Raw genomic sequence first — 27,749 nt, 5'->3', positions numbered from 1 at the left:
ACACAATATGCGCAGAGAGAGAAGCGTTTGCAGTGACTCCCAGGCATCAGGGTGTCTTGTATATGATCGGACTGATTCCAGATCAGCGTTAGCCCTCCAACACCTCTCCCTTTACATGAGGCTGATCCCCAGAAGCCCCTCAGCCTCTCCGTGTCATACGTCTGCAGACAGAGGCCGCCTCGGCTTTGGAGCCTTTTGTAGGGGATCACTTGTCGATGTCAGTCTGACAAGTGTGTTGATTTGGGAAGATCCTCCATTGTGCGGGGGGACTAGGGAGAGAATGTGAGAGCGTGCAGACGCCTAGTGAGTTTGTGTGTGTGTGTGTGTGTGTGTGGGGGGGGGGGGGACTAGGGAGAGAATGTGAGAGCGCGGGCGCCGGATCTCCTCTTTGAGTGCGTATAGCCATGAGGGAAGATCCGAGCCGCTCTCCCGCTACCGTCTCCCTCTCTCTCACCGCACAATGGAGGACGTGGCTGCAGGGCTGTTAGCGGCGCAGCTAAAGTGGAAAGGCTTTATCTCCTCACCATCCAAGAGTCTTTCTCTCTCTCTCTTTCCCTCCTTCCCTCTCTCTCTTTCCCTCCTTCCCTCTCTCCTCTCTATCGGCTCTCTTTCTTCATTGAGGATAGCCTGTTAACTAGTGTGAGTCAGTTCATTTTTCTCTGCTTCCTCTCTCCCCATCTCTCTCTCTCTCTCTCTCTCTCTCTCTCTATATATATATACAGCCGCGGAAAAAATTAAGAGACCACTTCAAAATTATCAGTTTCTCTGGTTTTACTTTTTATTGGTATGTGTTAAAGTAAAATGTACATTTTAGCTTTATTCTATAACCTACTGGCAACATTCCTACCAAATTTCAAATAAAAATATTGTCATTTAGATCATTTATTTGCAGAAAAATGACAATTGGTCAAAATAGCAAAAAAGATGCAGTGTCTTCAGATCTCGAATAATGCAAAGAAAACAAGCTCATATTCATTTTTAAACTACACAATACTAATGCTTTAACTTAGGAAGAGTTCAGAAATCAATATTTGGTGGAATAACCTTGATTTAAAATCACAACTTTCATGTGTCTTGGCATGCTCTCCAGCAGTCTTTCACATTGCCGTTGGGTGACTTTATGCTACTCCTGGCGCAAGAATTCAAGCAGCTCGGCTTCTTTTCATGGCCTGTGACCATCCATCTTCCTCTTGATCACATTTCAGAGTTTTTTTTATGGGATTCAGGTCTCGAAATTGGGCTGGCCATGACAGGGTCCTGATCTGGTGATACTCCATCCACACCTTTACTGGCCTGGCTGTGTGGCATGGAGCATTGCCCTGCTGGAAAAAACACTTATCAGAGTTGGGGAACATTGTCAGAGCAAAAGGAAGCAAGTTTTTCTTCCGGGACAACGTTGTACTTTGCCTGGTTGAGGTTTGTAAAAGACCATAAGGATTGAACCAAAGCGGACTGGAGGGTCTCCTAGTTCGTCTTCTCTGATGAGTCCAATTTTCAGCTTTGCCCAACACATGGTCGTCTGATGGTTAGACGGAGACCTGGAGAGGCCTACAAGCCACAGAGTCTTGCACCTACTGTGAAATTGGACTCATCAGAGAAGCCGAACTAGGAGACCCTCCAGTCGGCTTTGGTTCAATCCTTATGGTCTTTTACAAACCTCAGCCAGGCAAAGTACAACGTTGTCCCGGAAGAAAAACTTGCTTCCTTTTGCTCTGACAATGTTCCCCAACTCTGAGAAGTGTTTTTTCCAGCAGGGCAATGCTCCATGCCACACAGCCAGGCCAGTAAAGGTGTGGATGGAGTATCACCAGATCAGGACCCTGTCACGGCCAGCCCAATTTCGAGACCTGAATCCCATAAAAAAAACTCTGAAATGTGATCAAGAGGAAGATGGATGGTCACAGGCCATGAAAAGAAGCCGAGCTGCTTGAATTCTTGCGCCAGGAGTAGCATAAAGTCACCCAACGGCAATGTGAAAGACTGCTGGAGAGCATGCCAAGACACATGAAAGTTGTGATTTTAAATCAAGGTTATTCCACCAAATATTGATTTCTGAACTCTTCCTAAGTTAAAGCATTAGTATTGTGTAGTTTAAAAATGAATATGAGCTTGTTTTCTTTGCATTATTCGAGATCTGAAGACACTGCATCTTTTTTGCTATTTTGACCAATTGTCATTTTTCTGCAAATAAATTATCTAAATGACAATATTTTTATTTGAAATTTGGTAGGAATGTTGCCAGTAGGTTATAGAATAAAACTAAAATGTACATTTTACTTTAACACATACCAATAAATAGTAAAACCAGAGAAACTGATAATTTTGAAGTGGTCTCTTAATTTTTTCCGCGGCTGTATATATGTCTGCCTCGCTCTATATACATATATATGTCTGTCTCTCTCCGTGTGTGTGAGTGTGTGTGTGTGTGTTGCACGGCTTGGATATTGCACAGCTTGGATATCCCACTTCTCTTCTCAATCTGCGGTCTTGCATAGTTACACCATGACTGTTTTCTCCTCTTCTCTTCTCCTCTTCTCCTCCTCTCCTCTCCTCCCTGTGTCTGCAGAGGGCCAGCAGTCCGTGTTTGGCGACAGGAACACAGTGTCCCCCGCTGCCATGGAGACGGCCGGACAGACGGGCAGACCACAGGACAGTGGGACAGAGCGGAAGCTGAGCATCGAGGGGAGAGGTCACAGCCTGACACGGCGAGTGTCACAAGACAAACCACCGCCATCAGGGTGTGTTAATGTGAATGTGTATATGTACATGTTAATGTGAATCTGGCGTGTAAATGTACAGTTTCTATAACTAATGCATAGGCTTAGCCGCTTTATTTTATTTGCAATTTAAGTCAGTAAGTGTGTGGGAGTATCACACCTAACCATCCAAGCATGTTCTTTAACTCTCTTTACTAGTCCACACATTTTCTCCCATAAATAATTCTACATTTGTGAGCTTTCAGATCAAATAAATAAATGGCCTATTCTTTTTGATCCCTCCATGCTTTTCATGGCGGTTGACTGTACAACTGTGGGCTCTGTGGCAACTCCATCTTCCACTAAGCCCCTGCGATCTATCTAACCCCCCCCCCCACTCCACTCCACTCCACCCCCCCCCCCCCCCCCCCCCCCCCCACACACAGCCCTCTTCCCCAGATCGGCCAATTTAAACAGGCTGGGCCCAAAGAGGATGGCCAGACTTAAGCTCTTTTTAAAACATAAAGTAAAGAGGGTTACGGCAATTTGGCAGCCAAACTGGCGGTTTACAGGTCCTCTCAGCATTACCGACAGCGGCGCGAGAAAGCTGATCAAGATGCTCTCGCGCAGATAAATGGTGGCGCAGAGAGGAGACAATCCCATCCCTCACTGCTCCTTCTCGCCCCTTTTTTTTTGTCTTTGCTTTTTTTTTTTGGGGATCCTTTCTTGTTTGGTTCTTTTCACCCCGCCCCAAATGTTGTGTGTGTGTGTGTGTGTGTGTATTTTTCTTTTTTGTATGCCATTTTATTTACCCATCCTAATCTGGTCTCAGATGAAGTTTCATTGTTTCTTATGTCGAGCCAATGAGGCTTAGTGTGATGGAGTAGAGGCATTATTGCGGCTCGGTGTAGCTGCGGCACAGAGAGGGAGGGCGGGCGGGCGCCGGAGAAAAGAGCAGTGTTGGTTCGCGCCACTGCCACAGCACGGGCAAATCCGCACTGTACAGGGAGGAGAGCGGAAGAAAGAGATGGGAAAAATCTGGGAAAGCATCCCAGAGTTTCCCTTTTTACATTTTTTTTTTATTATTCTCCAGCGCAGGCACACACACCTCCCTCCCTCACCCACCCTCCACCCCCACCCATCTCAACCAGCCCCTCTCAGCTCATCCATCTTGCAGGAGGAGGTGGTGGGTGAAGACTGACTTTCTTCTTTTTTTTTACACTCCACATATCCATCAATAGCGGCCTTCTGCGTGCCATGAGAGTGGGATGTGGGATGTGTGTTGTGTATTGTGTGGCTCTGTGTTCCGCTGCATGTCCTCGGCTCGTGTGAATGCCGCGTTCGTCGCGTGCCCATGTGTGGCCGTGACGAGGACAAAAAGAACAGGCAGTGGCGGCGGCGGCACCCACTTCAGGCTCAGAGTCGTGGCTTCCTGAAGATGAACGCCTCCTTCCCCACGTTTCACCGTGGAAACCACATCCCACGGACGCTCTGATACACCAGTCTATGCACGCCGATAAGATTCTCAAACCTGGCTCCAGAAAAGCATGCGTGTGTGTGTGTGTGTGTGTGTGTGTGTATACATACACAAAAAGAGGCTTGTCATTCACCCAGAAATGCATATTGAATTTGTGAGCCTTTTGGAAAGACTCTGAAAGCCACCTATGAGCCCTGCTGAACGAATGGTTGTGGAAGTTTATGCGAATCCTTCAAAGCTGGCGATTGCTGTAAGCAGAGGCGTCTGTAGTCGCGTAAAGCACGGTGTGGTGTGCCCATGTATCGCTGTACCCATGAGGCTTTGCTTGTTTGCAGGACTGGCGGGTGGTCCAAGGTGAACAAGGAACTGGAGGAGGTGTTTGCAGGTGATCAGACCTGGCCATGGACACAAACAGGTGTGTGTCTGTGTGTGATCACATACGTGTGTGTGTGTGTGTGTGTGTGTGCGCACGTGTCTGTGTGAGCACATACGTATGTGTGTCCATGTGTTTGGGTGCATGCATGCGTGTTAGTCTGTCTGTGTACACGCATGTGTTAGTGTGACCATACCTGTATATGTGTGTGTGGTGTGTGTGTGTGTGTGTGTGTGTGTTTTAGAAACACGTAAAGATTTGCGTAAAGATAAAGTGTGGTTAGGTTACAATAATGCATGGTCTGTGTAATTTTAGTTAAACAGAGGAGAAGATATTAAATTCCTAGTGCAATTGGTTGGGGACTTCCCACAGTAGCCAAACTATCCCATGCAAGTACTCATGCCCATCAACCTAGTCTAAGTATTATAACACAACAGGGTGCACTACAACCATCATGCCGATACTAACTAAAACTTAACAACAACAACAACAAACATGTATTCTTCGTGAGCATTTCACTGGGGTTGTCACATAGGGACATGTTTTCGTCAGTGTTTGGTTGAATAAGGCCCTTGACACCTCCAGAAGGCTCAACAGTGGTGTCTGGCATCCTAACCCCAACCACCTCCACACGCAGGATGGGTTATGAGTAATGTCAGTATCACAGACAACAACAGACACACCTGAAGATACACCCAAGCATTACTGAAGAGAGACTTCCAGTCCAGCAGGGGTCTTCAGCTACACATAGGCCCATTTGCTGGTGGATTAAAGTATGTCATATTCAGCCATACTAATGCCCAGAAGATTACGGTTGCTCTAATGATGGCCTCTTCTGCTATACCCATGCCCCGCAGAACATCCTGCGACAACAGGCATCTTCACTAGTTATTTAACATGGAAAGAGACCGCAAAACCCACCCATGGACACTCACACAAAATGCATTCCCTCAGCCTTCATTCATACGGAGTAACACTACTCTTCCTGTCAGCAATGAAGTAGTTGTAAAAATGTTTTGCATACCTTTCCCATGTATGTCATAAATTGTCATTGTTTCTAAATGTGAACATACACCCATAAAAGCCACTGGTACAGTTACAGCACTACAGTCTTCCTACGGCCCCTGGTACAGTTACAGCACTAAAGTCTTCCTACGGCCCCTGGTACAGTTACAGCACTACAGTCTTCCTACGGCCCCTGGTACAGTTACAGCACTAAAGTCTTCCTACGGCCTATTGGTACAGTTACAGCACTACAGTCTTCCTAGTACGGCCACTGGTACAGTTACAGCACTACAGTCTTCCTACGGCCCCTGGTACAGTTACAGCACTACAGTCTTCCTACGGCCCCTGGTACAGTTACAGCACTAAAGTCTTCCTACGGCCTATTGGTACAGTTACAGCACTACAGTCTTCCTAGTACGGCCCCTGGTACAGTTACAGCACTACAGTCTTCCTACGGCCCCTGGTACAGTTACAGCACTAGAGTCTTCCTACGGCCTACTGGTATGTTATGGTGATGTCACAACCTCCCCTTCCTGTCTCATGAATCTTAATGCGACTGGCACAACTCCAGTAGGCACTAATTATAGTAAGAGGAGCGATAAGGCGACAGTTACATTAAAACCGCAAACAGCTCTCTGAGATAATTGCCTGGGATTATGGCTTTGCCGTCACATCAGCCCCTGTGATTTTTCTACACTGAATGATTTATCATAGCCGACAGAGAAAGAGACCAGTGTGCCACCTCACACCACCCTCCACTCACTGAGCCTTTGAAAACGCTCCAAATGACCACTTTACCTCTGATGGCTGAGGGACCAATCGCTGTTGGGCACCAAAGACATGGCAGGCTCTATGACCTTAAGTTAAACTAGTGTGATAGGCACACACTGCCTGTCAGTGATTGGATAGTCACACTTCACCACGACGGAGGATGACCAGGAGTCAACTTTTTTTTTAAACTTCAACTATTCTGTCACATAAAGTTTTAGTGGGAGCTTAATTTTTCCACAATTGTCTATTTTTTCAGGTCTCTGTTGACTTCACATGCTTCAAAATATTAATGCTAATTAATCTCATTATGACTAATGAGATAATTTAACTAGTTCTGTACAATGTGTTACTAGTTATAATGTCCTGCTTTTGAAGTGACTGCCCTACACCTCTCAATGATCAGTATCATAGATGGTCTGATCCTTTTTTTATATTTTGTTGTTCCTACAATTGATTATATATGAATATCTATGTCTATGCGTTACGGTCTACGACATACCTAGAACTCTATTTGGCCCATGTAATCATGTAGTGATATGGATTAATTAACCACTCAGCCTTCTTCAGCCTAATTCTTTGAAAATCGGGTAAAGCTTTCTATTAGGGATTTCAGATGTTTCAAATCAGAGAATCACAGGCTGCCCTGACTGCTATTGTCTCTGTGGAATCTCCAGCATGTGAAGAATTTGAATGAAAATAAATCTCTTGTATGAATGAATGTGCCTCTATTGCCAAACCTCACATGTGGTGCTTCTGAACAATGTCTTGAGTGACTTTTGTATTTAATCACCATTAATACAACAGGAAATAATTTCGTTGCTGAAGAGTAAATTGTTTTGTTTTGTGTTTTTTTCACAGAAATTAATCTTGTTGACCGAAATGATCAGGTAAGTCCAAGCGTTGAAGCCTGTCATGTTGTTTAAACATGTCATTTAAAGCGTCTACATGTGTCCGACTGTCTGTGTGTTTATTATGCATCCGAGTAAATAAAGCGCTCTCTTCACAGGGTGCTGAGGACACGGGAACACTCAAGGTTATTCACTTTGGATTAGTATGAGCGCAAACTTCAGCTCTTTATGTTTTTAAACACACTGCTGTGATACTTATAGAAGTAAATATGTTGCTGAGTTCAAGGCATTATATTTGCAAAGGGAGACGTGGCAGAAGAAGGCATGCCTAATTGGATCATTTACTGCAAACACTGTTTATAAAACCATGGAAACTGACTGTGTGTACTGTAAGGGGAAATGATTATGCTTACTGTGTGGTGAACTCTGCCACATTTACACGAGTGTTAAACAATAAATGTATATTTTGCTATATCCTGTACCAATACATGTTTGTGATTCTTGTGTTGCCATGAAACACACGTTGATTTTTCCCTCTGGCTCCCTCTCCTGTGGCCGTACTCTTCCTCTTTTGTCAGTTATTGCACAACAAATAAGCAACTAACAGGGGCTGTCAGAAGGAGCGATTTACAACATGTCACATCCAGCCTTAGACCTGAACAGGAAAAGGGAAACGTGTCATGATGTGTGGTATTTAGGGTCTTGATCTCCTATCTGGCCTGATGTTGTACACACACTTCTACATTGTGTGTGTGTGTGTGTTTTTATAAATATATATTTAAATATATATTTGTGTATATATATATATATATATATTTATATTTATTTTACCTTTTTGGACTGTGGGGTTTGTGTGAGATTACAGGCAGCAGTTATTCATGAGTCGAGCCAGAGCTCGTCTTTAAAGGAGTGTAGCCATTTTCCTGAACAGCAGCCATAGTCATGTCAGAACTGTCGCCGGGCTGTACTCGGGATTAATCTGACAGCACCCAGCCATCCATAATCCCCTACTGTATCGTAATCTATTTACTTTGCATTCTAAGAGGATTTCCATAAAACATTTACAAGAAGTGATGCTGGAAATGGACAGAAGATCGGGAAGGGTGCCGTTTTTGTGTTTTGTATCTGTTTCTTTTTTTTTTTTGCGTTTGTTTTGTTTTTGTTGGACCGATTTTAAGGGAGAGGGACAGAGAGAGAGCAATGGAGAGGTAGGGAGAAAAAGACACAGCAAAAGAGAGAGAGAGAGAGAGAGAGAATCGGTTGATCTCATTTTTGGCTCCTTAACACCGGACAGAGAGATGCACACAGAGACATTAAAGAAATCCCACATTTCAGACAGTTCAGCGTTAGGCCGTGTGAACCGCATTGATCTGGTATGACGGGTTATAATTACCCATTGACCTGCTGAGTGACTGGTTATTGGGTTCAGGAGAAGATTACCCAGGCCGAGTGTATTGTATTTGCCACTCTGGTCTGAGGTGATACCAGCTTCATCATGTTACAGGCAGCAGTGTCATGATAATAAAAAATAAATATTTAAAGTGTCTAAGTTGGTGGGGGATGCATGGATCTAAACCATTGAATACACTCATGTCAGTGTAGGCTGCTTCTTCTAAATAACCATTTGCTTCTACATAATTGCTTCATTTGATAAAATATACATATAAATGCATCTGGTCTGTATCAACCACACATTCTTGTCCTACAGCTAACTATATGTATTTTTATATATATATATATATATATGTGTGTGTGTGTGTAGTAAATGCCAATCAAATCTTGACAAAACATACATCAGGCTAACAGCACTTAACTTAATGTGAGTGTGATGAACTGGATACTGAATGCTTAGGATGAGTGGCATACATGTTCCTAAATGAAAACTCAGTTGTTATTTTCTGCATTCTTATATCCTAACATGCTAGGCTAATTTACCCTGTGTTAGACTATTCCGTCATTGACAATGCTCCAGCCTTTAGTTTTCCAAGTAGTCACACCATATGAGCAGCTGCCATCTCTATTACAGTGATGCTTGATTGGGTGGCCAATTTCTTTATGTGACGTGTCTCTGGACACACCTATGAAACATGACGGCTCTAGCTTGTAAAGTGGAAATAGAGGCTGCTTGTTTGTGCATTTGGATAAGGTGCATGGACGTCCTGTCATACATGTGAAGTGCATTTGGCTGGTTGTCCTCTGTTAACAGGCAAACATATGAAGACAAAAGGGCTAATTGGACAGACAAGTTGCTTGACTCACTTTATTTTGTGTTTTTTTATTGTCTGGATAAAAGGTTATTTCTGCCTTAATTTTTAAATTAACTATGAGAGTGTACAGGTTTCCAGGGAAGAGCTCATAAAATGTTGTGAATCAAGAGTATTTTTGTTTACTTCACATTGTAAATAAAAAGGGCAAGGGTGAGCACAAATAACAACGCATGTTTTTGTTTGGACCTCCAATAACCGAAGATTTAAATTGAAAGAAACAATTGTGTCTTTTGATATAGGGGAGCAAATATTAAAGTTAATCTTAGATTAAATGAGTCTGTTCTTACTTGTATTTCCTTAAGCTCCATTCTTTTTCTTTGTGTACTGCATGTAACCTGGCTGGCAGCCGATAATTTTCGCATTATTTCTCCAGCTAAGAAAACCTTAGTTTACAGATCATCAAGACTGGAGAAACAATTTTCTTAACTCACTTTATACCATACAGTGTTCTGTTCTAAAAATAGCACATGCCGGACTTGTACACAATGGCAAAGGTCACATGCTACATACTGTTGTATAGCCCACAACTTCTTTTAACAAATTTAAAATTTTACAAAATAATGCATTCATTTCATTATAATCTATTATACAATTTGATCTACTGCAGTGGTAGGTATGGTATCATATTTTTATATTTCCTTTCAATCTGTTTCACCCTGTGTCCAAAACCCCCTTTTTTAAAGTAAAGTAAGTGCTATGGGTTCAACTATTATATGTTTAAATATTAAAATCTCTATCTATAGAATTAGGAGCGAGACATCCTTTTTATGCGATTTAAGAGGAATTAGCTGGCAACTGTTGCTGACCACAAAAATGTGTACAAATTCTAACACTTTCTTTTTTGAATAACTCCGTATCAATTAAAAAGATGTAATCAGTATCTGAAAATGAATTATCTGTTTTCACCCAAAATAGTGACATCAAATGAGAAGCTGTCGACAAACTAGGACCGTCTTCCAATCTCCCTTTCTAACTGATTGTTTTGTCTGACCATCTTCAGCTCAGATATCACCGCTGAGTTTAGCCTACTGCAAAAAAAAACTGGAAAAAGAAAAGAAAAAAAAAACCCTCTCGTCTCCAATGGGGTCTTCTTCAGAATTGAGCTTCTGTCAGTCCCTGCATGCAGCCTGCTATCTGACCATCTCTGCACAGGCAGGTCTCAGATGCAGGCTGACAACTGATCGAATCTACACATGCAAAGGAGAAAGGGCTGTTACAGTTCATTTCCTGGACAATTGGGCAGGCAGAACACCAACAGGTTCTCTCTATTGGCCTGGCGGAGTAAACAGGCCTCTCGCACAGGCCGACCTCCCCGAGGTCAACAGTTCACAATGTGGGCTCCACTGCACGACAGACGCGCGGTGCGTTTCGGACATAGCTGAATTGCCAGATTCATACCCAAGGCACCATTTCTTGAGTTTACAAGCCCCACACTAATCCTTGCACAATTAAAGGATCTTATTTTATTGGTAGGATTTATGTGTACTGGGCCACAAACTAAAAAATATTTAAAAAAAACTGCCCAGCCCAGAGAATTAGAGGTTGCAAAGAAGGCAGAATGTGTCCATGTTGCAACTACAGCATGACCATGTCAGCTACCATGTTGGCCGCTCCTTTGGGTCACACTCCTGCCTCCATGTCTCACTAAGACCCAATTATAAATGAAGATAAAGAAATCCCTGACTGGCTTTACCCTTCCTCAGCATTTCAGCAACACAGCAGCGCCTGCAGTCAGTGTGGCTGACACCCCGGCCATGGCAGCCCATCTCCCCATCTCAGCAAACCTCCAGCCCTCATCATCTTTCTTATTTTTCATTTAATGGCCTGGGCTGGTAATCCCTTTGAAAGCTGTCTCATGGGCTAGATGCATTAGTATGGTGCAGAATATTCCTGGGGAATCCAGCCACGTGACACACACACACACACACACACAAGTATGTCTGCTGTGTCTCCTATACACACAGTGAGATAGAGCTGGGCTGCCACAGAGGGTTTATGACAAGGTTTTAAGGATCACTACCTTTCGTGTATTCTCCCGCTCACCAGCTTCTTATGTAGCCTATCAGGGTATGTCAAATACACTCTTGCACACACTCAGCTGTTAGCAGTGGTGAAGTTAATATTTTTAGCCTGCTTCTTTTTTTTTGGCACGGCAATGCATCTGAATGAAATCGAGAGAGCACAGTTAAGGAGTGTCCGTCATTTCCAGTGTTTCAGTCCAAGAACACGTAATCACAGGTTACCACGGGGATATGCCACAGAGCTGTTTGCTCAGGAGATTTTCTGAAGGACAAAACATAGGTTGCATCTTACCGAAACTCTTCAGTTGTTTTTGACGCAAGTCCTGGTCCTGAGCCCCATAGAATCTCAGATGATGGTAAATAAACAGTGAATAACACATATGCTTATTGGAAACTTGTTTGACTTGCTAAGCCTAGCTGGAGAGCGTCGTAGAGGCTAGTGTCCTAAAACATGTTCGCCTTGGCATGTCGAATTTCCACAACGATCGTAACTTGATCCTATCTCATCACTCAAACCGCCGACGATAAAGGCACGGTGTGTTAATCTATCAAGAAGAGAAGAGTTTGGCATAGTCAAGAATGCCTGAATGAAATAGGCCTACTGCTAATTTTACCGATATTGTTAATATGACAGCGAGGGCTGAATACTTCCTAACTAAGCAGGGAAGCTGGAGGTAGCCTAAAATAAATCCCTGAAGTTAATTTCTAGTCAGCTACAACGTAAACTGGTCTACCTGGGCAGGTTTGGGCTCTGGTGATAGTGCACATGTTACATAGGCTACTATCATAAGAAGACTAGAAATGGGCCGGAAGCTTAGTTCAACGAAATTCTAATTAACTTAATTATGCGTATAGGCTATAGCCTACAGACGAATAAGTAACCCCTTTTAAGGCTACAATATACGCTTTTTTATTATTCAAATATCTGTTAGCAAATATATTTTTATTTTAAGCGATGGATCTTTAAATTAGCACTGCCTACTGTTTGGCCTTTCGACAGTAAAGCTGTAGGCAGTTTGTTAAAATATCTCAAAGGTAGCCTGAAGTTAATATCATTATTGTCATCCATAGGCTATAGTGAAAGAATGGTTATTTTGTTTTTGTCATGTTTACATCATTTGAATGAAATGTTAAACATGAATTGGGAATAGACATTCCACCGTTAAAACCTCAAAGTTTCAAGATTGAGCTAGCCTACTTTAAAAAATACTTAGGTAATTGTCTGCTATTCTTCTATTCCTCGAAAATGGTAAATGCTCAGAGCCGGGCAGGTGTTCCACGTGGAGATGAGTCTAGTGCGCATCTTAAATTATTCCCAGGCTTGGTGGCAAATGTTTGTTTGATGCAAATTTGACAAATCCGTCGGTGTTTATGTACAGACGCGGAGCGGCGGAGGAAGGCCCGCTGAGCCTCATCGCGAGGACTGCAAAAGCAAACATGTTTAATGTTATCTTAGGCGAGCTATTTATTCAGCTGCTAGATGTTAATAATTAACATACAACGAACACATATTGATGTTAATTAATGCCGCGCACTTGTCCTATTATTCCCTTTAAATTTCACACACAAATGAGGGATATGTGACCTTACCAAATGCATGTCTGAGGTGTGTGATTGTTGAGTATAGCAGCATAAATGCTTTCACTCCGCTACTGGGTGTCCCTGATAAATGTAAACAACGTTTGACTGGTGAGTATACAAAATTATTTCCTGTCCCTTATCTCTCTCCCCCTAATAGATGAGTTTCAAAATTCTGCTCATGAAAGAGGAGTTCTGACAGACGATTTTTGTTCACGGTTAAAACCTGCACGACAGAGGAACCCAAACAGTCTTGCCAAGCGCAGCGAGTTGTTTTCTTTTCTCCCCCCCTCTCGCTCTCTTTCGTTTTAATGGGCTAATGCCTGACAGCAGCTTTACTCTAATGTACTCCCTCTCCACATTTGACCCATTAACCCGACTCCACCCACGTAATTACCGAATCAGAAGTGGTGATACTGCTGCAGGTTATTTTGGATAAACTCGCTCGCAGCGTTAAGCGTGGGAAGTAATTATCATACTTTTACACTCTCGCATTCAATTACGACCTGATCAAATGTGCACAACAAATATTTGAAACATTTAACAGCATCTTTCTCGTTCAAAAGTCCTTTCCCGCAAAAGAAAGATTCACTTATTTTCTTTTCACCCCTTCAGCCGTGCTTGTGTGTTTCCATATGAAGAAGGTAGATGCTATGTTGTGCTCGTGCCTTCGTAGAACTGGAAACCAGAATAAGCTTAGCAACCAAATTTTAATCCGGTCGAGTTAACCTTTTTAACTTCCTCATCGAGTGAAAGCGTGAGAATCCTTCACAAGAACGCGCAGTGCAAGCCAAATTAAGACAAGCAGTTTGTTAACTCCTCAGAACACATCAACGTGAACAAAACCACTGTTCGACTGAACGACATATATATATATAAATAAACTGCTGTACACAAAATAAAATGGTTAGAAAGTCACGGCTCATAATCTTGTTAATTTAATCATGTTTGTGACGTTACATGTAGACTTATTTGGAGTATGCCTATGCAACTAAAAATAAATTTAAAAAAAACACACAGTCTATTCAGTAATGCGGTCACAATCATGTGGGTGTTGCACGTCAAAAACACTCCACACAAAATCCATTATAGAGTTTAGTTTTTGTTAACTGATCTTTATTTTATGGACACGATGACTGTAATGGCGCTCGCCTGGAATACATTCAGAATTTCACTGGCATTTGAAACGGTGTTCTAAATCCATATTATCAAAAGTACCTTTTGATTAAACAGTAACTCAAGTGCTGTTAAAATTAACCAGTATCACTGTTGAAATTTGTCAAAACCAAAATTTGAGAAATTTATACGAAGGTGTGCTGCCAGAGAAAAAATTACACACAGCACATTCAATAAAATAACACTTTAAAACAATTAATGCTGTTTCTGCAATGAATTCCGTTCTGTTACCATGTCTAAATTAAGTTCAATGACCAATTCGTTCAATACATTATTGCAGCATATATCTTTTGCTTTTCTTAAAATAATAAATCCTCTTTAGAGGGGAATAAAAAAAAACTGCTACACGAACAAAAGAGAAAATGGCCGAATTGATTTCTTTGGAATATTGTGGGGAAAGATTTACATAAAACTCGTTTGCAATGTCTTGAACCATTCCAAATCCAGTAAACACCAACTAAATGTGGTCACTGTAACTGACCCAAATACATATTTACACATTTCAGCTCCCTTATGCAGCTGACTAAAAATCTCTTTCGTCCTAAAAATAACCCATTTAAGAAAAAAGAAACGGCAGAAACTATACACTTTTGGGACTGGGATGGAGGTAAGCAGGCCACTGAACCATCAGCATCGCTGTGCAAGGTAAGGGGAAAAAAACCAACTGTATTCCATATCACTTAGAGAAGGGCACATTGAAGAGGTGGGCTGGTGGTTGCTGAAGTTAGTTGAAACAACATTTTTTTTTTTTAAACTGTCCAGCATTTGCAAGGTCTTCCCAGGGCATTTTTGTATCACAATTCTTCATTGACAAAAGTAAAAAGTAACTTTTTTTATTTGTATTTTAATCTTGTCCATAGTCTTCCAATGTCACTTTTCTTTCCCAGGCAGGGGCTTGTCTTTAAAAAAAGTTGGTGAACATCTAACTATTTTGTTAACTTTATAAGTTCATATACTTTTTTTTTTTTTTTTTAAAACAACACACTATGAAAAACAAGAGGGCAGAAGAAGAGGAGGCAAAGAGGGGGAAGGAAAAAAAATAAAATCACAAGACTTGGAATCTCCAGGAAGTCTGGTCTTTGTAGTCCAGACAGTCTGTGGCATTGAAGTTGAGTTTCCACGAGGAGGCCGTTTGGTCTTTGTAATCCAGGCAGTCAGAGGAGTTGAAGGCCAGTCCTGCGCCACTGTAGGGCTGGTGGTGGTGGTGGTGATGGTGGTGGTGCCCTGAGGACTGGCTGATGTGGTGGTGGGGGTGTCCAGACATGGAGGAGGCGGTCATGGGGCTGAGTTGGTGGGGGTGGTGGTGAGAGTGCATAGGGGCCAGGTAAGAGCCGCAGTCCACCCCGCTGAAGTAGGAGCCGGATGGGGCAGGGTAGCCTTGGCTGTAGCCGGCTGGCTGGTTGTAGGACATGGGGTAAGAGGAGCCGGCTGTGCTGGAGACGGAGCGCTGCATGCAGGAGGCGTTGGTGGGGGCCACGGACTCAGGCAGGGTAACCGGGGGAGCCGGAGCGGAGCCTGGGGAGATGGCCGGGCTCCAGATGGAGGAGACGGTGCTGATGGAGGTAGAGGTGCTGCTGATGCCCGTGTTGGTGCCCGCGCCGCCACCGCCCGTGGACGAGCTAGAGCTGGATGAAGACCCGGCGCTGGACACGGCCGGAGGGGTGAACTGCCCGCTGCTCTCTGAGCCCGTGCTCTCACGCGTGGGGGACGATTTCTTCTTAGGCGGCCGGGCCTTGGCGCTGTTGCCACTCTGCTGCTGCTGCCTGCACTTGGCCCGCCGGTTCTTAAACCAAACCTGAAGCCAAAGAGAGAAGAAGCCACATTTCAGTTTAGATGATTTGTTAAAAAAGAGGAGGGAGAGTCACAGTCCTTTGATGTACATATGAAGGACAGGGGAGGCAGCCATTGTACTTCATCACTGTGGGAAATTGGTGGTTATTAGCAATTTCCCATTACTAGCATTTATTTGCATCCAGGCTCCTTTTTTCTATGGTCTGGCTCTAATTTCATAGTATGGTAGACGCCACCGAGATAACAGGCTATTGAGTTTCCCTTCAGAGATGGGTAATCCAATCGTTTGGAGAGGGTCTACTCATGTAAGGCATTTTGTTTCACACGCATTTTCAGACAAAGTATAATTGCTTTTCCAAAAATAACACTTTCCACTTAAATATTACCAAGCTTTGAAATCTACATTAAAATAATCAGTGTACAATTTTCTCCTAGTAAAATAATATTGGAGTGGCAGAAACATCCTTGTTGCAATTAGAAAAAAATCTTGTATTAACAATGCAAGGAATTTGGTTGCTTGGATGACACCTCACATGAATAATCCTTTCCGAGCGTGTTCGTGCAATTTATTACACATGTTACTTCGTTGTTAGAAAAGAAACAAAGCCGAAAATCCATAAGAAGGTCAATGACAGTGCTCTAGGGATATTTACACAGTCTAAGATTAGTAGGTACCAAACATTCAGTTAGCAGGAGTTTAATTTCGAGCTTGTGTGAGCAACACTCCCAAAGAAATGGTTCTTACAGTCACAAGAGGGGGCCAGTGAGCAGGTTCTTGGGGTCACGTAAAGCTGGCCTACAGCTTCATTGGGCTAAGCCAGTGCTATTGTTAAATTCCTACGAAGTAGGCATGCATCGATTTATAGACAATCTTGGCGAGTCAGTTACCTGGACTCTAGACTCAGGAAGGTTTATTTTCAGCGCCACCTCTTCTCTCATGAAAATATCGGGGTAGCGCGTTTTGCCGAAGAGGGCCTCCAGAATGTCCAGCTGCGTACGCGTAAATGTCGTCCGCTCCCGACGTTGTTTTCTTGGAGTTGCTGAAGTACCACAGAGAATAACGTCAGTCAGTAATCAAGAAGTAAATACATTTGCAAGGTAGTAGTATGTTAACCATAAATTAAATAAATAAGAACAAAACCATATCTTAAAAACAGGCTTCCCACAACAGCCCGATATTTGTGACGTTAGTGATGCGAGTTAGTAAAGAGAGAATGGCCTTTTGCAACATCGACACAATTTTAAATGTCTTTGAAGCCTAGGCCAGAGCGGTGATGTTTCAGAAGTTAAACCGTGAGGAAAATATCCATTACTTTTATCAATGACTGGGCGTATGAAAACGTATTTTGGAATTATTTCAGACTTACTTCCAAAAATTATAGGCTACGCCATAATACGTTACATGAAGACTTGTGTGGTGTTTCATGTGCCGCGAGTTTTAGACAAGTTCCAGCAGTACAAGCCTGAATATATCGAAAACAGAGTTAGACTTTGGCGTAGCGATAACTTACATGGGTACCCCACCGACGGATGGAGCAGGTCCATAGCGGCTCCGCTCAGCCCCAGGCCGTTCATGGCGTAGGGGGGCTGTTTGAGGTATGACATCATGCTAGAGGCAGTCACGGGTCCCCCCAGATCTTGCCAATAGTTCGATTTGCCCCGATGTTGCAGCTTGCCGGAGAAAGCGTCCCAAATACGTCACTAAAATTGAGAAAATCCATAATTTACAGAATCCTGATACAATCACATAACATGCAACGCCCCTAAACAAACTAGGCTGCAATGCAAATGGAAAAAGTTGTGTGAGCAGTAGCCTGCTACACATAGTATGGGTGGACTATTACAAACGATTTGTTCGGAATTATTAGCCAAAGAAGGATTTTATATGTGCACTCTGCAAGCTACAAACTGTATTTAATCACCGAAGTGGGTAAAGGGTTTCATTCATGTCACAAAATATTTTTAAAGGCAATTCACAGTTAAAAGCTATGAAAAAAAAATCTAAATGAAATTACAATTCCCATCTAAATACCATTCATTTGGAGCTGATCAAAATTATTCCTTAAAATTGACAACTGGGATCATATCTTATTTTTGTCATGTCCCTGTCAGATCAGTCTGAAGGCATTAACACTGAGCAAATATAGCGGCCACAGATCAATAACTATTTATGAAAACTAGGCTTTAATTTCGATAAATCATTTTGAGGGTAGCAGAATCTCCAGAAATGTCAGGTACGCACCCACTGAAGCCCGTCGGACTTAATAAACATAATCATGGAAGTTTCTAAGTTGAATGAGGATATCAGTAAACAAAATATTAAAAATAAGGACGAAAGATACATTGTAATTGTTAATTTGGTCTCAGGAAGAGTTTAAGAACTAACATGTAAACTTAATTAGCCAGATTTCCCTGAGTGAGGCCTTACAGTAGCGCATATATATTTTCTACATTTTTATATCTACGTTTAGAAAATTAACCATTGCCTATGGGAGGAATCAACAGACTTTAAAAAATACTTGTATCTATTAACACATGTTTTCAGAATTTCGACTTCAGGTCATTAGGCTACACTCTGAATTCTAAGCAATGAGGTAAATATATTAAGCTGTAACCTGTGTTTTAAAAGAGTCATTAAAACCTGTGTTTTTTATTAAGTGAGAGACAAATTATTGTGTCACACCTCTAATTAAGCTCAATTTTAATTTAAGACAAAAACTAATAAATCAGATTATTTTGTAAATGGGCGGAAACTCCGTAGCCTATCTCTTCTGCGGGTGGAATCATTTGCCCCTTGCTGAGAAACCCAAACCAGGTCTTGAGTGTGTATTCGGACATCTCCTTAACTACATTTCCAGCCCTAAGACCGATTTTTAAAAGACGAGATCTCAGTGCAAATGAGCCCAATTGCAATTTAGATTAGACCTCTAGGGAAAACGTTTTAGCAGCGGCCTTATCAGTAAAATAAATTAAAACCAAAACACGCCTCTCCAATTATCCTCTAAGTAGTGTAGACATTCTAAATGGGCAAATGGTGTCCAATAGCTGTTTACAATATAAAATTAAAATACACATGCTGGAGGCCTATTAACATTAAATTTACTCCGTTTTCCTTTTATTTCACCTATTCTGAACGGTTCTGAGGCTATTAGTAACGATCCAAATTAAATGCATTATAGTCTTCTCATAATAAGACCCATGAAGTCAAAAGAAGGACACAAGTTAAAATACACATTTTAACCTCTGGGCCAATAGACTTTCTGAGGAGAAACAAAACGATCCAAGCTTCTATCCGAGGTTATATGGCTCAACGCCATGCAGCCTGGATTCCGATTTCCGCCTTTAAACGCAAGTCAGCCCCAACTAAATAATGCAAGTAATCGTGAACATTTGAAACGACTTAGATGCGTTTAAAATATTTTCTTACCTGTTTTATCTATCCCTCCACACCCTCCTTTTCACCTCAGGTGAAGGCTGCTCAAAAGCTAAACGATTAAAAAGTATCCACCAATGGAGTAAGGACGACAGCAACACCGGAGAACTTGAGCAGCTCGAACTCAAATAAACAGACGAACTCTGAAACGGGCGTTAAAACGCACGCATGCAAAATGTGTTGATATGGCACACGTGCTCAGTCGTTGTATTTCTCTGTTGCAGCCTAGTCAGCGAATGTTTCCGGGCTTTAAAACCAAATAAAACTCATTTGCTTGGGCTGGTCGGTTGTGTCTGTCACTGTGTTAAGGTGATTGCAAATGTAGACGGGTGGAGATTGATCACCTTCTCCCTATCCTGCCCCTCTATGAGCGTAGGACAACTGCAGATCCGCCCATTGGAACCAATCCTCTCTCCTCCTCCGTTTGACAGACAGCAGAGATAGCCATTCCGAGCGCGTAGAAGCAAAATATTCCCACTCCAGTTTGACTGAGGCCACCACAAACCTGCATGGTCGGACAGATTTTTTTAAAACCACAAAATATTGAAAACTCATAAGCATTTGAAAATAAGCATGGATTTATAAGCCTGCTTGGGTCATCAACGCGTAATGTCCAGCCAAAACAACAGGTATTATGAAGAACAAATTCATGTGCTTGTTAAAACTGGATTGATTGGGGCAGATGAGTGCTTCGGAGTGTGTGCAGCCAATAAAAAGTAGACTGGTTCTGCCATCATCTGTGTGCTTTAAACAGAGGATATGTGGAAAACTAGTGGGAATGAAAAGGTAAAGACATCGTAGGCCTATTGTATTTTAAAGTATTATTTAAGCTGTTACGATCAATTCAAAAAGCATATACCATGAGCTGGCGTCATACTGATAGTTTTGGTATAAGCTTATACTATTACTATTTGATAAACAATGCATTGGTTTGTTATCTTTTAAATTTGCGAGAGATTTTTGTCTTGTGATTGTTCACTCATCGAGATAAGTAAAGCATCAACAGTGGTCTAACAGCCCTTTTCCGTGTCTTCATGCAAAGCAAGACAGGCCGAAGTATTTTTAAAGTAGTAGGCTAAGTCAATGCGCCTGATGTGGGTTGAGTTTGGGTAGGCCAACATAACAAGTGACGTTAATCGGAATAGTTTGTGGTCAGCCTAATGCAACCTGGGCTACTCCATAAAATATTTTTTCTTGGTTGGTCTGCTAAAGCTTAAAAACTAAAAATGGCTATGACACGTTCGCTGGTTTGACCGATTTTAAAACGATAAAAAATAAAATATGCCCGTATAGAAAGTTTAATGTATCCATTTTTATCTATTTTCTTTTTGTATTGTATTCCAATCTCATGAATATTAATGAAAGTCTAATCCCCACTTAGAATTACATTTCAGAATAGTCTGCGTAAAGTTTAATAGGGACACAGTCCTTTACCACGCGGAGTGGAGATGTGAAAAGAATTGGAGAAAAACTCAGCCGTTCCAGAAAATAAATGAAACCAGCGCGAAGAGAACCGGCGACTCAAAATCAAAGAAAGCACCTTTCAAGCCTCACTTTCCCAAAGAAATGGCAATAAAATACGGTAACAGAATATCATGGAGGGTGCACTGTTTCCTTAACTGTTTCTCAAAGGGTCGGTGAGATGCTCTGAGGACCTTAATAAGGCTTCGGTCGCTCCCTTTGTTGATCTCACAAAATCAACTCATTCTAATTGAGGCCTGAGCTGAAAGCGAGCTAATGTTCAAAGCAAGTGACCGCCGTAGGAACGAAATTACATTTTTACTATATGGGCCGCCCAATCAAAGGCCGGATTTACACGTTCCTCTATACATCTCTAAAGTCATTGACAAAAGTACTCTTAGGAAGAACAGAGATGGCACTGCAATGCCATCAGTGGTTAGAGAAGTAGCCTAAAGAAAAGTTATTGGAAGTTGTGCGAAGGCCTGCACCTGGACAATAGCGCATTCTGCACACATCAAACGTTTTACAAACTTTAAAAGAAGAAGAAAAAAAGATAACGCCAAATGACAGGGAAGGCCCATCGTCCTAATATATTACAGAGGCTAGTAGATTCTCCGAGTTCTTAAATCACAACGTCCACCGTAAAATTCTCCATGAGTCCTTAACAAAGCGTCTCTTTTAAAACACAAAAGAGCAGCATTATTGTGACAATTCCCAAGATTTCATGTTTTTAAAAAGCTCTGACGTAGTTAAGGCGCTGTGATAAACCCCAGAACAAGTATCAGGCTATCAAGTTGCAGGAACCTTTTGTAATAAGAGTATTTTGTCTAATCCCAAATTGCAGTCGAATTTTCTTAATGCTGAGCTCGTAAAGCTCGGGATTAGGGTGAGGCAAAGAGAGGAGGGGGAAAAGTTTGGTCTCTAGCCGGCAAGATTGGAGCAGGTCGCGAGTGTTGTCGGCGCTTATTAAAGGGGTGATGCATAAAATACGATATTGTAAGAGCCCCGTGCAAGGAGGATCGCCCGTGTTTTCCCTTGGTACATTTTAGCAAGCGGGAATGAGGTTCGATGGTCGAGGCTTTGGTGAAATCCTACTGATCAACACCTGCGAGGTGAGGCCACGGACTTCAAAGTGCGCACATCCACAACCGGGGCCAGGAGATCGCCCATCCGCTCATATGGATCCACGTTCCGCTGTGACGAGATGGAGAAGAACTGGCTCTTTTTCACCCCGCGACATCGAAAAACGCATATTATTCCTGCAGAGATCTAATGCTGTAAAATTCCTTTTTAACGTTTAGATTTAAAGTAATGAACGCAGATCGCTTGGAATAGATGGGTGGAAAGATCTTCAGGTAAGAGACCACGGAATTCTCTACATTAAACTTAATGTTATTAGTTATATTTCAAGTAATATTTTACTTTATTTAATGTATCTATCCTACTGACTTTTTAAGTAACAATACGCCCCCGTTCACAGTTATTTTTGTGATTTGATCACAATTTCCTTTAATTAGGTAAACGCTTATAATAGGCTATAATTATTTCAATAATGAATCAAAAGCTCACATGGAATAACTGAAACATATTAATCAAATGTTTAAGGGACTAGGCTAAACGGTGAAAAGATAATTTGCGGCTCATAAAGAGTATAGCCTATACTTAAAACAGGTCATTCTACCTTTAACGGTAGCCTACATTTGTTTATCTCTGAATTTTATGTGATGTGAAATAACAGAGATTAAACATTTTTGAAATACACCTTACATTACGCTACTTACTATCCTACAATAATAATAGTTTTTGAAGTGAAAAGAAATAAACACTGCTACGATTTTTTCTGGACAAGGGAAAGTTAATTTCATTTAGATTACACAGACTATGCTGATGTTGTAATGCATACAAAATATCCCAATCATATTCTCCCCACTATCTGTCTGAAACTATATGATTAGTTAAGGCAACAAACAAATGCCCTTCACCAGGGTGTAATCGTTTGTGAGCGCCATTTAGTGCGCTCCATTCAGGAGATTATAGTCATCCGCGATAACTGCGGAATAATAAAAAACAAAAACAAAAGCGCCTTAGGGGGACATCATATGGATGTACAGTCGGGCCCAAGCAGAGAAGCGATCAGCAAATTAATTTGAAAGTATTAGAAAGGCCAGGGAGGACGTCAGCTGTCAAAACTTATTGGGCATGTTTAATCGTGGATGCGAGGCTGCGACGATGGGTATTCGGCAGTTAGTCAAGAGGCGTCTCTTAGCTTCAGCCCCTCTCTTCTCGGCGTGAAAAATATGCGAGAGAAAACAGATGTTCTGTACAAAGTGATTCGGCCTAATCTGCCTCAGAGGAGCGGCTACTCACCATCGACCTCAAACAAAACAAAATGCAAATACTAATTTATAAATAGCCATAAAGCGCTAGGGAATTCGCCAGATCAGCTCATTGTACACTAAACGTGCTCTCTTGTGGTGATGTTGCCATTGACATGCTTGCCTTGGGATCAAATATGATGGCTATCTGAAACAATTGGATTCATATTCAATGTAAAAACAAAACAAAAACAAACCTGAAGAAGGAAACAGAATGCAAAATCAAAACAGTTTATTTTTCTTAAAAAAAATAATCGAACTATTTTGTTAAGTCAAAATGCGTCTTTAATAAAGCACGATGGGATTGTCATTTTGATTCATGTAAACATCTGCTATTCACCAGATAGTAAAGGTATTACCGTAATTATGCAACATGCCGTTCCTCATTGAAGCCGATGTAACCCACGAACAAATAAAAATATAAGACAAAAAAAGATTAAATGTAAGATAACATGATGTATAGGCTTCGATAACTGCCTGGTCTACACGCATCACAGAGCTATTGACTAAAGTGGCGCATTAAAAATAAATAACTTGAGATAAAATCAACTTAAATAATTTATTCATGACATTTTGATGTTGCACACAGGTCCTCTTGGTCTCTCTCCAAGCTTATGTATTAAGGTTGACACACAAAGTTGTACAAAAGGCATGTTTGAGTATGAAAGCATTGGGATTTTTATTGATGGCTGGTATTTTATGACATTGGAATAAATAAACAGGTAAATGCTTGCACAATAACACAGCTGCAACAGATGTGAAAAAAACGGTGAGGTTTGCAAATGAACGCATAATTCTCTTTTTAAAGTTTACAATAAATATAAACAACTTCCTTGAGCAAATGCACATGGTGTTAGTCTAGCAATAAATAATTACTCTGCTCTCTGCTCAATGTGGAAATTAAAGTCTTTTTTTTTTGTCTCCTGCTGCAAGCTATCCCTCAGACTAGTGATGAAAAATATACAACAAGATAGTCCGCTCCCTGGTCTACAGTCCATGCATTGTGGCTCTCCACCACTGACCATTTTGGTAAACTGTGTTCAAGCACAAAATAAAAGTCACGAAAGCCACAGAGTCATATCTGCTCTGAAATGAACCACATGGCCCTTTTTTGAAACGTTTCATTTGTAAAAACCCTAAAATCTAGAGTACTTTTAAAAGATGATCAAGTAACAAACAACCGAACGAGAACAGTATTATTGTGTTCATCTCATTTTGTCAGTTTGAAATTATATGATTTCCTTTTTGAAATGTAGTCCCATAAAATGATGGTCATAAAAGTCTCCAGATAAAACAACTTGTGCTGTACCTACATATTTTTTTTTTTTTAAAACAAGTTCCACTGTCAGGATTAAACACATTCAGACTGACAAGGCCATGTGTGTGTATAGAAACCATTCTGATTCAAATTTAAAAGCTGCTTAACACTTTTTTCCCCCCTCTTCTCTAAGAATCAGTACACAGTATTTTTGATTCAAGACAGGTTTCGCACTGGGGCTGTGTGTGTATATTATATATTACATACAAGTACCTTGTTTGACAAAGCAAACAAAAAAAAGACAAAATAATTTCATATATTTTTTATAAGTGGAGGAAATGTTCTCAGTATAAACTCAGTACAAAGCATGAGAGGTCAGACGCATGGAACCCTCAGCAGTCAGTCTGCTCAGCCCCGGAGATAAACCACTGGATCTTTTTTTCAAAGGGTCACATGTCATAAAATGAAATGAAACTGGGGGGGTATTTCAAAATCTCTAGTGATGATGAATCTCTTTGCATGTACTAAAAAAAACAGGCATTTTGTTGTTTTTCTCCACTTTGGAAAAACAGCAAAACTAAATAATAATAATAATAAAATAAAAAACAAACAAGAAAAAAAGATGACAATCATTGAAGGACACACTTCTCTTCTTTCTTGGCCATCTTGCCTTTGTTTTGCTCCAGAGTTCTCTCCAGGTGCTCGTCCTCTTCCTCGGCTCTGAAGACACACAGAAGACAGACAGGTGTGGGCATGGAGGCATGGGACACGTGTGGACACGGACACACAAGGACAGACACACACACACACACACACACACACACACACACAGTGGCAGGGGACACGTGTGGGCATGGACACACAAGGACAGACTCGGAGGCAGGGACACTCAGGCACCTGTTGGGCAGGTGTGGGCTGTGTCCAGAGTGCTGGGTACTACAGACAGGATAACACTCACAGTCACACACACATACACACACACACACACACACACACACACACACACACACACACACACACACACACACACACACACACACACACACACACCTCACTACCTGCATGCACTTTCACTCGTGCTCTGGAGGGAACTACACGAGTCCCTCATGCACTCAGCAGCTGCCTGCGAGCTCCCCCGCTTTCAACAGCTCATCCCTGGCCACTCCACTCAGCAACAGGGCCTTGGGGCTGTGCTTTCCCAGCATTCTTTGCCACGACAAGTGATCGTGACAGAGACAGAGAGCGAGACGGAGAGCGAGATAGAGGACTTACTGTTTCTCTTGGGCGTCCAGGTCGCGCACCAGGGCGTCCCTCTTGTTGACCAGTATGACCAGTTCGTCCAGGAGCAGCTGCTCTCGCCTCTTCTGGGCCTCCGTCTTCTGCCAGTCTGTGGGGGACAACGGGAGAGAGACGCCGCTAAGAACTCTGGGTATTTCAAACCAAAACAATCTACACAGCAAGGAGCTCGCCGGCTGCCTTGAATGACTTTTACTCCCAAACAAACCCCAGGTACTCGGTCTCCACTAATCACCTAATTTGACTAAAGCTGACATGTTCGTTTTTCATGACTGGTGGCAATAAACAAGCACGATGACTAATGCTCCTCTTGTATGTGGTTGCTGCCGTGTCGCCTGCTATTTTAATCCCAGGCGCAGGAATGCGATGTTCAGACATGAGTAGAGTGGAGGAGCCCCGTGTGGGTGCAGGGCAGACACTCTGATGTATCAGGCCGAGGAGAGGCGTCTGGAAGCGTTCCAGAAGGTTCTGGAGAAGTCCCACTAGGGGCCTGGGGCTCAGCACCTCTGAGCAGGGGCAGGGGTAGGTAGAGGCAGGGGTAGGTAGGGGCTGGGCCAGTCCTGCAGGTAGGTGAGCCCCTGGGGGTGGGCTGGAATATCAGTGCCACATTCACAGACACGCCGATACCAGTGCAGATTAGAGAGAGGAGTCACAGCCAACCTGGAAGCTGATTTACCGGCAAGCTATGCCTTGCTGAAGTTTACACACACACACGTAGTGAAAGGCCTACACACACAGAGACACACAAACAAACACACACACACACACACACGCACGCACGCACGCACACACACACACACTACATACCCTTAGTGAAAGGCCTACACACACACATCGACACACACAGACACACACAATACATACACAAATGGCCATTTAGCCAGAGGATATCATATTTACATAAATTCAAACACACAAGCCCAAGTTCTACACAAACAAATCCATGTTGAGGTTGTGCCAAACCAAATATTTTCAGAAAAGTTAAATAATTGATCTTGAAAACATTTGTTTGCATTTATCCTGATTTAAAAATAAATTATCTAAAAATAAAGACTATTTCCCGCCTCTTGATGCTTTAAATTGCAACAGTTGAGTGCAGCTCCTGCTGGGCAGTGTGTGTTTGTCCTGAAAGGTCTGTGTGTGTGTGTGTGTGTCTGCTTTTTTCTCATTTAACCTCCTTGCCTTTGAAGTCGCCCAGAGAGCCAAATGAGAACAGTTCCAATATTTGGCCTGTTATTCTCCCCTCCAGAACCCAAAGAGTCCTAGGCATTGTGTCATTAGCCTGTACAACAACGAACACTGGAAAAATGCTGCTAATGTTTTTTTAGGATGGCGGTTAAGACATCTTCAAAGAGGCAGGTCTGGGGGTGAGGGTGAGGGTGGGGTGGGGGTCTTTGGGAGATTAAAGAACATCTCTTGAAAAAAAAAAAAAAAAAACGCTAAAGAAAGCCCTTGCTGCTACCGTGGTGACGTGTACTGGTGAGCGGTTCTCAAACACGGAAGAGAAGACCAGACCCATCCGAGGAGGCTGTCCAAGGCAGGTAAGAGGGGGGAGGGGAGGAGAGGCAGGGCGACAGGCAGCCTGACGGGGCTGTGAGAGGGCTGGTTGAGGGGAGAAAAGCCTGTTGCTGAGTGGTGTGGTAATTGGCTGTCCCTCCTCTGCCATGAGGGCTGTTTACAGCGCCACAGCCACAGTCAGGTCTGGAGGAGAAAGAGTGAGTGTGTTTTTTTCCTCTTTTTCTCTTCCTTTTTCTTCTTTTCCCTCTCCATTCGATCTGTCGTTACTCCTGCCCCTCCGTCAAAAACGACAATGCCCACTTCACAAAGGAACTGCCCAGAGGGGATGAGGGGACGACTACAGCCAACAAAAAAAACTTTTCTAGAATATTTTGAAGGTAAATGGGGTGGGGTGTGTGGGGGGAG

General features: G+C 42.3%; 3 protein-coding genes across 3 annotated transcripts in view; 1 reads left to right on the top strand and 2 right to left on the bottom strand.

Annotated features, from left to right (window-relative positions):
* Nucleotides 1–4,191, top strand: part of wdpcp (WD repeat containing planar cell polarity effector) — a gene marked incomplete at both ends in the record, with an annotated part of 45,844 nt that extends 41,653 nt beyond the window's left edge. Inside the window, 2 exons of the mRNA XM_080849092.1 lie at nucleotides 2,567–2,689; nucleotides 3,959–4,191. Coding sequence (XP_080705218.1) covers nucleotides 2,567–2,689; nucleotides 3,959–4,191 — 356 coding nt within the window. The remainder of the gene's footprint in view (nucleotides 1–2,566; nucleotides 2,690–3,958) is intronic.
* Nucleotides 4,192–15,257: 11,066 nt separating this feature from the next.
* Nucleotides 15,258–17,614, bottom strand: otx1 (orthodenticle homeobox 1; the record flags this gene model as incomplete). Its single annotated transcript, XM_080848652.1, has 3 exons — nucleotides 17,515–17,614; nucleotides 16,892–17,043; nucleotides 15,258–16,007 (listed from the first exon to the last, which is right to left on the bottom strand). The coding sequence occupies exons 1-3, from the start codon at nucleotides 17,609–17,611 to the stop codon at nucleotides 15,258–15,260; spliced, it is 999 nt and encodes a 332-aa protein (XP_080704778.1). The 5' UTR covers nucleotides 17,612–17,614.
* A 6,950-nt stretch (nucleotides 17,615–24,564) lies between these two features.
* The window catches only part of ehbp1 (EH domain binding protein 1), a gene marked incomplete at its 5' end in the record, with an annotated part of 62,662 nt that continues 59,477 nt past the window's right edge, over nucleotides 24,565–27,749 (bottom strand). The window contains 2 exons of the mRNA XM_080849091.1: nucleotides 24,565–25,250; nucleotides 25,803–25,917. Of these exons, the coding sequence (XP_080705217.1) occupies nucleotides 25,160–25,250; nucleotides 25,803–25,917 (206 nt within the window). The 3' untranslated portion in view covers nucleotides 24,565–25,159. The remainder of the gene's footprint in view (nucleotides 25,251–25,802; nucleotides 25,918–27,749) is intronic.

This window comes from Sprattus sprattus (assembly GCF_963457725.1).
Source record: "Sprattus sprattus genome assembly, chromosome: 12".
NCBI lineage: Eukaryota > Metazoa > Chordata > Actinopteri > Clupeiformes > Clupeidae > Sprattus > Sprattus sprattus.
The sequence above is the reverse complement of the archived record's forward strand: the minus strand, read 5'-3'. Positions and strand labels throughout refer to the sequence as shown.